At 42.1% G+C, this 10,376-nt stretch overlaps 2 protein-coding genes across 2 annotated transcripts; both read right to left on the minus strand.

Moving 5' to 3' along the window:
• Positions 1-489: 489 nt before the first annotated feature.
• LOC141596681 (remorin 1.4-like) lies at positions 490-3,103 on the minus strand. The gene is made up of 6 exons (XM_074416907.1): positions 2,627-3,103; positions 1,713-1,880; positions 1,548-1,586; positions 1,367-1,454; positions 1,002-1,083; positions 490-859 (listed from the first exon to the last, which is right to left on the minus strand). Exons 2-6 carry the CDS (start codon positions 1,867-1,869, stop codon positions 659-661), a joined length of 567 nt encoding a protein of 188 aa, XP_074273008.1. The 5' UTR covers positions 1,870-1,880; positions 2,627-3,103; the 3' UTR covers positions 490-658.
• Positions 3,104-3,245: 142 nt separating this feature from the next.
• On the minus strand, positions 3,246-4,814 carry LOC141596680 (protein SLOW GREEN 1, chloroplastic). Its single transcript, XM_074416906.1, has 2 exons — positions 3,432-4,814; positions 3,246-3,330 (listed from the first exon to the last, which is right to left on the minus strand). Exon 1 carries the CDS (start codon positions 4,721-4,723, stop codon positions 3,722-3,724), a length of 1,002 nt encoding a protein of 333 aa, XP_074273007.1. The 5' UTR covers positions 4,724-4,814; the 3' UTR covers positions 3,246-3,330; positions 3,432-3,721.
• Between the last annotated feature and the right edge of the window lie 5,562 nt (positions 4,815-10,376).

Consider the following 10,376-nt stretch of genomic DNA (forward strand, 5'->3'; position numbering starts at 1 on the left):
TTTATACAAAATTGACGACCTATAATTGTGTGATAGCTAATAAGTTTAAACTATGGTGGAATTGATAAGGAATTGAGTCTAATTCCAATTCCATATTCCAAGGAATTACGAAATTCAATTCCAAATCTAAGTTTCCAAACACACCATTATTATAAACCGTCTTATATAACTCTTTCTGATATGGAGTACTACATTTAAATCCAAGAATTTTAATAAAAAGGCAATAGCATGAAAAACCGCGTATTTAAAAGCAAGTATTGTACTTATGAGCACTTTGATCAAATGGTAATGCGTGATTGCGTGGTTCTAGCTTAACCAACGGTCTCAAATTCAACCTGGGAATACATCGGTGTTAAAACTAATGGGGGAGAGCTTTATCAACCTAGTGGTCCTAACCGACTTGAATTCGGACTAAGCCGAATAGTATACCCAAAAAAAGTACCGCAATACAAGATGAAAGGTATTTTTAAAACCGAGGGACTAGAAAACTTCGTATCACAACATTTCAAACGATGACAGGCATATATTCAAACGGCAATTTCATTCATCTCCATGACATCTCAGCATCTGATTAACCTTAAAACAAAATGTGACACTTTGGAAGTGCAACATTGCATGGAGTCATGCTGGTTCTACATGCGTTGCTACCCTAAATGGTCTAAAATGACATGCACCCACAGAACTTCTTTGGTGCATACCCTGTGGCGCGGTATTTGGCTGCCTTCTCCTCAATTGTGAGGATACCTTCTCCCCTTTTCGCCTTCACCATTGCCCTTTTCTCTTCGGCTTCCTTGTGAATTTGAGCTACCTTGTTCTTCATCTTTTCTGCTGCTTCTGCTTTCTTGTTGTCCAGCGCTTCCTGCTCACAAAACATTTATGGTCGATGGTAAGACTGATACTCTGTATATGTTCGTCTCATATAGGTCAGTCTCAGGATGATATTACCATGAGTCCGTCTTATACCATGTTACGTAAATTTTTAGTTTTGATTGATTACGCACCTCGATTCCCTTCAGTTTAGCATCTATTGTGCATTTCTTGGTGTTCTCCCATGCGTCAAGACCAGATAGCTTTTTCTCCGCCCTATCAAGTGAACATCATATTCTTTGTGAAAATATATAAGATACGGAGTACTAAATTAAAAATTACGGTGGGTAAGGTTTAAATTTCAAAATTAAAATGAACTCGAGAATAAAAATCGAGGCAATTCTACAATCCTTCATTGCACGGTGTTATGAAGTATATTGTTCGGCTTATGTAGCCGTTTAAATGTGCGCAACCTTAGCTTATCCATCACGAGGAGGAACAACACAATTGTCCAACAAATACACAAACACAATAAAAGATTAAAGGGAAACAAACATACTTGTTAAGTGCCTTAGTTTTCTCACTTTCTTCCCAAGCCTTGATAAAAGACAACCTCTTTTCTGTCCCAACTTGTGCTAGAGCAATATCTGAGAGCAGATACGAAATACGTTAACATAAAATAACTGAAATAAATTAAAAAAAAAAAAAAATCATGGTATGTCAATGTGTAGTATACTCACCTCTATCTCTACTTCCTCGAGTAGATTCCTCGTCAACCTCTATTGATCAACAATGTCAGATATAAGTTTTGAGTAAGACAGTCTTTCATAGCCAAGTAGCAAACTTGGCAAAAAAAAAAAAAAAAAAAAAAAAAAAAGTAATGATAAGAGATGTAGGAGAATTACTTTCAGCAACAACAACAACTGGAGGCTTAGGCTGACTAGAGACCTCGGGAGTTGTCGGAGCAGGAGGAGGTGAAGTAGCGACCACCGGCGTCTCTTTTGATGTTACAGAGGTTGTTGGTGTGCTATCTGAAGCTTGCTTTGTCTCCTTCTCTCCCATTTTCTTTCTAACTGTTTTGCTGTATTCTTAGAATTTTTTTATGCAGGTATATTGTTCTTAACTTTCTCTAATTTCAATCTCAAAATATGAATATTAGATAATTTATAATGGTAGCAGAAAGTGGCCTAGCATCACAAATGTACAGTAATTGTTAACTGGCAGGAGATGTGAGCACGTAGTAGATACAAGTTTGACAAAGATTTCTATACTTGCTACTTGCTAGACTTGGTAAAATTGACCTTTTTGAACGTTCATTACAAATACCTATACCCGAACTTCACGATTCAGTATGACTCGAAACCCAAATTATACGGAACAGACCCTAATCGATCAAGGGCTGATCTAAACTTTAACACAATCCAAATGTTGACCTAAATTAACCCAAAATAACCTGCAAGTAACCTGAACCAGAACTTGAATTAGGTCAAGTCTATAACATTGCAAATCTGTGATTGCTACAATCTAATTGATATTAACACTTGAAATTAAAAATGAATTGACAGCTAACAGAAATGGACAGCTTTGAAAGAATTTCATAGACGTGTTCAATGCTCATACTGTCAAACAGAGACACATTTCTGAAAGTTCAGCTTCTTTGAAACATTAAAAACTGATTTCAACTTATTCGAAATCAGTTGTCGCAGCCCAATGGTAACTGTTGCATTATGAATACATTAATATACCTCTTCAAACTACAGTTCAGGTATGAGTCTAAGACTAGAAGGTTAGTAGTCTTTCTAATAGATACATCATGTACCTCCTCAAAATACGGTAAGGTATGAGTAGAAAGCATGCAGTTTTCCAATCAATAGCAGAGAGATGGTTCCCGAAGTGACCCTGCTAACATGAATAACAAAATTCATTTTGATCACCGGAATCAGCATTAAAACTCCCATGTAAAATTGAAAACGTTTCGTGAGGATAGAATGGATCCTTACTGCCAAAAGCCTAATTCATTGTTTACACTCACCTTTCAGTCACACGTAAATGTCAATGAGACTAATATGATTACAACAACATTATTCCAATGCTGCAATAGCTCCAACAAATAGCAGGGGTAAGAGGGATTCAGATGCGCGTATCCTTTAACCCTATGTACAACACAAAGAGACTGTTTTCAAACGACCATTATGGAAATTGAGTACAAAATTTATATCCCACGACAGTAACATGATTGCGTACACAATTTAACAAACCTAAACAAAAAGAGAACTGAACTATGTTAACTGGTCAGGCAAAAACAGACACCACAGGCACATAAATTCGAGAATCCAACCTGGCTTAACTAGTTTTATAGATATTATTAATGGCTGGAACTTTTTTTTTAAAATCTATTGTTTCAAGTATAGGACTAGATGCCAAGGCAAACAGACAGATGAAGCAATTGATCATCCTGAACATGAACATGAACATGATCAACATCAAAATTCAGACATTTCTGATGTTCTTAAAACTATTACACTGAACTGATGAATAATGCAGCATACTGCATTTCAGCCTCTTCTAACATGAAGTCTCAATGATCAAAATTCAGACATTTCTGATGTTCTTAAAACTATTACACTGAACTGATGAATAATGCAGCATACTGCATTTCAGCCTCTTCTAACATGAAGTCTCAATGCAAGTTACAAATTCCAAATTTTCATAATTCTGTCGTAAATACGATCCAAAATAACAGTATAAATCGAAACAAAGCAAAAAACTCTTTAATCTAACATAGTATTCTATCAATAGTATCAAAGGGACAGAAGCTTACACACCAAATTGCATCTCCAACCCCTCAAACTTCATTTATTATCACTAAAACTAATCATAAACTCCTTCAATAAACCCACAATCATCACAAATTTCAATTCTGAGAACCCGTCTCAAACACCTTCATCCTAGACAATGGACTCCTTAAGTACCCTTCAACCTCAAATTTCTTAGGTGAAAGCTCTTTATACTTAGCAAACTGTTCCTTAGCCTCAGCATTTCTATCAAGCAAACTATAAATCATTCCTTTACAAAAATACGGCCGAAAATCCTTAGGATCTTCCTTAGCCAATTCATCATAACTACTCAATGCTTCATCTACATTCTTTTGCAAAAATTGGATTTGAGCCATGATTAACTTCACATCCCTAGCTTCCTTAGCCTTACTCTCATCAATGGCAATCCGTAAAGCCCTCTCTAACCTCGAAATCACGGCCTCCCCTTCGCCACACCGGTCCATAAGCAATGCATTCTCAAACAATGCCTCAAAGGACAAAGGATTTATAGACAATATATCCTCGAAAACATTCCTAGCTTCTTGGGTTTTCCCCATTTCATTGTATAACCTTGCTAACATAAATTTCCACTCCATTTCATTAGGCTGAGCTTCTACCAACTTCCCTAAGATCTTCAATGCCTCCTCATCTTCCCCATTTTCAAGTTTTTGATGCAACAATGACCTCAAATTCTCCACAAACTCGACATTCGATTCGATTAACTTAGACAATGGTGTTTTCACCTCTGACCCATCAATATTATTTTCATCAATTTCAGTTGATTGTTCAACAGTTGGAGTCAAAGTATCTGCCTTTGCTGGCATTTCAGTAAATTTGGCAGCCATTAGTGTAGCTGCAACTGTCAAAACTGCAGTTCCTGCTACATTTTTGAAGGTTTTAGCAAAAGGGTTTTCATTATTTGGGTTGTTTGAAGCATTAATGCTGCAATTACAGGAGAAATTGGCAGAAATTGAGATTTTTGATGAGGGTTTTTGGAGGGTTTTGGAAGGGAGACAAAGAGGGTTTGACGGGAGAAGAGAGTTGGTGTTGGATTTGTGGAAAGGAAGGAAAGTTGTGGATGTGGCTAAGGTTGAATCCATTGTTTGAAAGAAGAAAGAAATTTGTGGAGATAGGAAGGTTTGTGAGATTAGAAATGGTGGAACAAACCAGTAGAGTTGAAGGAAGTAGGTTTTAGATAAAGGAGTTAGGTGGAGAAGAGTGACCAAAACATGTGACTAATTCAATTTCGTTTGGGTTGAAACTTTAGTGATAGGGCGTCACGGCGTTACGGACTTACGGTCCCGTGACGTCTAAATCGGGTGTCACCCTTTCACAACCATTCTTAATTGAAGGGGTTTTCACTTACCCCATATAAAAGGGTGACGTCCTTTCATTTTCCTTTCTAGAATAGCAAATCCATAACGGCATTTATTATGGGTGGCTCCAAATACACTCACAAAATTTATTGGGACACTCCAATTATAAGTAATGGACAAAAATATCCTTGATTCTATAACTTGAGAGGTTGGAAATTAAAGGACAAATCAATCATATGAAACACAAAGAGCGTGTCCTACGACATCTTGAGAGTGTATTTAGGGTCACCCTTTATTATTTGACAATCCTCTCTCCATCCCGTCATTTGTTTATCTTTTTTTTAGAGTGTTGCATACTTGCATTTATTTATTTATCTTTTTTTTTATTATTATTATTATAAGAAATATTGTTTTATAGGTAATTTGATCCTTCAATTACACTTGTAATCCATTAACTATGATCACAAATGATCCTCTCTGGCCTCCTCCCTCTTTAGAAGACATAGCAAACGGGTTAAACTAGTCGGACTAGTTCAGATCGGGTCAATTTCAAGTTTACAAGAGTTTGGTTCGGGTCTGGTCGAGCCGAGTCATTTCGATCCAGGTAATTTTCGGTCAACTATTATCGATTTATTTGTGGATAATAATCGATGTTTAGCAATAAACATACGTCTCTGGTTACACTGGGTCGACTCATGCTCGAGTCTTGAGTTCAGGTGTCGGCTTGGGTTATTTGGGTTGACTCGGTTTTGTCAGTTCTACTAATTAGTATACCTGGCAAACGAGTCAACCGGGTTAGGGCCAGGTCAATTGCAGGCTTGCAAGAGTACGGATCAGCCGGGTCATTTCAGGCTCTGGTCATACTCGGGTTAACTATCAAGTATTTATGGATAATATTCAATTTACAACAATAAATATTCGGGTCAAGTTATATTGAGTCGCGTCAATTCGGGTTCGAGTCAAACTCGTGTCATGATTCGGGTGTCTTGTCGGGTACAAGTTGGGTCAATTTTGCGGAGTCTACTTCTAGTTGCTTCATATGGGTCCTCGCATTCCTCGCTCCCCATAGATTACCTTGCAAGGACCTTCAAAATGTGCATCACATGCATGATGGCTAAGTGTAATGAGCCGCAGTTGTAGTGCACAATTCCTAAAAATTGCGCGCGCGGTCATTCCACTTCGAACCCTTAGATTTCTTATTTACACTTATGTATTTTCATTTCTGTTTTTAGTTTCATTTAGTACTCCAAGATTACTTCCTGCGTGTCGAATCTTGGAGTCTCGTTTTTAGTTTAAGATATGTTTTTAGGTGTTTAGAAAACATATCGCTATTCTGCACAATCAACGTATCCTGCTACCAGGACCAAACTATCAAATTTGCCTCTATGAGAGGTGCTAGTCAATCAAAAACCGCTTCTCATCCAAAAGCTTGTAGTTGCTTGTTGCTTGCTTTCAACAATCGTATTGCTTACTTTTATTGCTTTCGTGTGCCGGACTTGATAATCGTGACTAGGATTCCCGACACACACCGACCGAGACCGAGTACGAATGCACTAGTGATTCTTCACTAGTGCTTGACGCTCTCGCTTGCATTCTTGTCGTGTGTTAGACAAGGGTGCGCGCCACGTTCCGGCTCAAAGTCCCGGACCGTGACATTTGGTATCAAAGCTCGGTCTTCACGACAAGCTGCTGCTTACGATGGCGGGAAAGAACGCAGAACTGAGTGGGAACAAAGGAGAAACTAGGGCCCGGGTGACGGCTTTAGAGAAACTACTTGAGGAGAAACTTCCTTATCTGGAAGGACTCGTGGTGAGCCTCGGGGGCACTCACCAAGCCGTAGATGAGACGGTAAGGGGGGATGAGGCCCGCCTAGAAGCCGTAAACGAGACGATAAAGGGGCATGAGGCTCACTTTGACGCCATAGATGCATTGATCCCGCGTGAATACCAGAAGAGATGGGCTATGTCCACGAGAGGCTCGGACAGCTCGAGAACATGTGTAATACAATGATGAGGATGGCCACATACGGGAATTTTGGTGGGACTCCCAAGGTGAAGCCGCCTACACCCCACAAGTATAGTGGGGCGAGAGACTCGAAAGAAGTCGACAACTTCCTCTTCGACATGGAGCAATTCTTCCGAGCGAGTGCGCTCGATGAGACCCCGAAGGTCACTACCGCAAGCATGTATCTAATCGATGATGCCAAACAATGGTGGCGCTCCAAATACGCCGAGATTGAGGCAGGGAGCATAGTGCTGGAGTCATAGGACGATTTCAAACGACTCTTCAAGTAACAATTCTATCTGGAAAATACCGACATCCTAGCTCGAAGAAAACTCAAGAGCTTGAAGCATACGGGTTCTATCCGGTAGTACGTGAAAGCCTACTCGACGTGTATGCTAGAGATAAATGATATGACTGAGAAGGACCGCGTGTTCCAGTTCGTCGATGGTTTGAAAGAGTGGGCTCAACGAGAGATCATGCGACAAAGACCCGAGTCCCTCTCCGTTGCAATGACCGCGGCCGAGAGACTAGTCGATTATTACTCCGAGCGTGAAGCGGCGCAGAAGAAAGGTATTCCCAGCAGCAAGCGGGGGTAACCCCAGATTTGGAGGAAACACGTCGCAAGCCAAAACTCCTTCTACGGGAAACAGTCGATTCCGTCCAGGAGGAGATTATAGAAAGTGGGGGCAAGCTAATTCCACACAAACTTCCTCAAAGGGGAGCACGTCAGAAGCGTCTACCGCTAGGAAACTGTTTGCCTGTTTCTTATACAAAGGACCACACCAATTGTCCGAGTGTCCGCACCAGGGGGAGTTCAACACCCTCAAGAAGAATTTATCTAAGATGCCGGTTGAACCAAACCCCGAAGGGACGGACCATGAAGTCAACCCAGGGGATGATGACGAGTTCAACGAACAGGGAGAAGTGGCACAGATGGGCGCGGTGCACATGATGTGTTCGATGGGAAAAGGCACTAACCTTTCCGAGGCCAAGTCCACTGAGCTCATGTACGTTGAAGTAAAAATTAACGGAATTTGCACTCGTGCCATGATAGACACAAGAGCCTCCCACAATTTTGTTACCCCAGATGAGGCGAAGCGGCTCGGGATGGAGATAAACCGAGAAGGAGGAAGGATGAAAGCTGTTAACTCCACTACTAAGCCGATTCAGGGCGTGGCCAAATATGTAGTGATCAAGATGGGTGAATGGAGTGGAAAGCTCGACATCACCAGTGTCCCGATGGATGACTTCAATATTGTCCTCGGAATGTATTTTCTAAAGCGAACACCGACCTTCCTGGCACCCCATAATGGTTCCTTTATGATGGTCGGGTCAAACCCTTGCTTGGTGAAGGCCGTGAGAGGAGATATCAAGATGAAGGGACCCCTCCTTTCGGCGATGCAATTGAATAGAGGACTTCAAAAGGGCGAGCCAACTTATTTGTGTACCGTGTCCATGAAAGAGGACACTTCTGCCGAATCAGAGGAACCCTCGATAATGCGGGTGTTGGAGGACAACAAGGACTTGATGCCAGATTCTTTACCTATTAGTCTTCCACCTCGACGCTCGGTAGACCACCAAATCGAGCTTCTCCCGGGGACAAGACCTCCTGCTCGAGGACCATACCGCATGGCGCCTCCGGAATTAGCTGAACTCCGAAAGCAGCTAGATGATTTGATTCGCTCGGGGTCGATTCAACCTTTTAAAGCTCCATATGGAGCCCCTGTACTCTTTCAAAAGAAACAGGACGGTAGTCTGAGATTGTGTATCGACTACCGAGCCTTAAACAAGTTGACAGTGAGAAATCGCTACCCCATTCCTCTGGTAGCGGACTTGTTCGATCAGTTACAGGGCGCTGTGTACTTCACCAAGTTAGATCTGGGATCGGGTTATCATCAAGTTCGAATTGCCGAAGGAGATGAGCCAAAAACAGCTTGCGTGACGAGGTATGGGTCTTTCGAATGGTTGGTCATGCCTTTCGGGTTTGACGAACGCACCTGCCACATTTTTCACTCTGATGAACCATGTATTCCATGAGTACCTGGACAAATTCGTGGTGGTGTACCTGGATGATATCGTTGTGTATAGTCGCTCTTTGGCTGAACACGCAAAACACTTGAAGCTTGTGTTCGCAAAACTGCGGGACAATCACTTATTTGTCAAAAAGGAGAAGTGCGAGTTTGCCCAACCTGAAGTCAATTTTCTCGGCCACATCGTGGGAAAAGGGAGACTTAGAATGGATCCGAGGAAGATGACAGCCATCAAGGTCTGGGGCACCCCAAGAAACGTGTCTGAGCTTCGCTCTTTCTTGGGGCTAGCAAACTACTATCGGAGATTCATCCAGGAGTATTCAAAAATAGCCGCCTCCCTAACTGATTTGTTGAAAAATGACATCAAGTGGGAGTGGTCTATCGACAGAAGAAGAGCCTTCGAGAGGCTCAAGGAAGCAGTGATGCAGAAACCCGTATTGGCACTGCCGGACATCACCAAGCCATTTGATGTAGAGACGGATGCGTCTGATTATGGCCTTGGGGGAGTACTCCTCCAAGAGGGTCACCCAGTGGCCTTTGAGAGTAGAAAGTTGAATGGGGCCGAGACTCGGTATGCTGCCCAAGAGAAGGAACTTCTTGCTATTGTTCATTGCCTGCGGGGATGGAGACACTACCTCTTGGGATCGAAGTTTATCGTCAAGACGGATAACACCGCGGCATCACACTTCCTAACGCAACCCAAGCTCAACAACCGACAAGCTAGATGGCAAGAATTGTTGTCCGAGTTTGATGTGGAGTTTACTTATCGACCGGGAGCAGCGAATAGGGTCGCTGATGCCCTAAGCCGTAGGTGCGACTTGGCCACATTGCATACGATCGCTCACTTGTCCACTACCACCGTGGTCACAGATATTCGAGCTAAGGCGAAGGAGCACCTCGACCAAGACCTAATGGCGAGGACTCTGAAATAGTTGGCCTTAGAAGGAAAGACTCGCAAGTTTTGGGTGGAAGATGGGCTTTTATTCACAAAGGGACATCGCATCTTTGTCCTAAAGGCGGTTGGATAGAGGAAGATGCTTCTACAGGAGTGCCATGATACCTTGTGGGCGGGTCATCCGGGATGGCAGAGAACTTTATGCCTATTAAAGAGAAGTTACTATTGGCCACAGATGATGGATGATGTGATGGAGTACACAAAGACATGCCTCATTTGCCAGCAAGATAAGGGAGAGAAACAGAAGCCGGGAGGGCTGCTAAATCCGTTGCCCGTGCCGACACGACCATGGGAGAGTATCTCAATGGACTTTATCTCTGAGTTGCCGAAGGTAGGGGCGTTAAGTGTGATCCTTGTCATTGTGGATCGATTCTCAAAATACGCGACTTTCATTCCCCTTCCTAAGGCGTGTAGCGCTGAAGAAACTGCCACAATGTTCTTCAGGCAT

Source organism: Silene latifolia, chromosome 8 (genome assembly GCF_048544455.1).
Source record: "Silene latifolia isolate original U9 population chromosome 8, ASM4854445v1, whole genome shotgun sequence".
Lineage (NCBI taxonomy): Eukaryota > Viridiplantae > Streptophyta > Magnoliopsida > Caryophyllales > Caryophyllaceae > Silene > Silene latifolia.

Bases quoted from the DNA above. Each gene is read 5' to 3' on its own strand.
- LOC141596681 (XM_074416907.1), bottom strand. From the start codon at position 1,869: ATGGGAGAGAAGGAGACAAAGCAAGCTTCAGATAGCACACCAACAACC. The intron at 1,587-1,712 runs GTAATTCTCCTA...GTTGATCAATAG, and splicing joins AGTTGTTGTTGTTGCTGAAA to AGGTTGACGAGGAATCTACT. The intron at 1,455-1,547 runs GTGAGTATACTA...ATCTGCTCTCAG, and splicing joins TCGAGGAAGTAGAGATAGAG to ATATTGCTCTAGCACAAGTT.
- LOC141596680 (XM_074416906.1), bottom strand. From the start codon at position 4,723: ATGGATTCAACCTTAGCCACATCCACAACTTTCCTTCCTTTCCACAAA.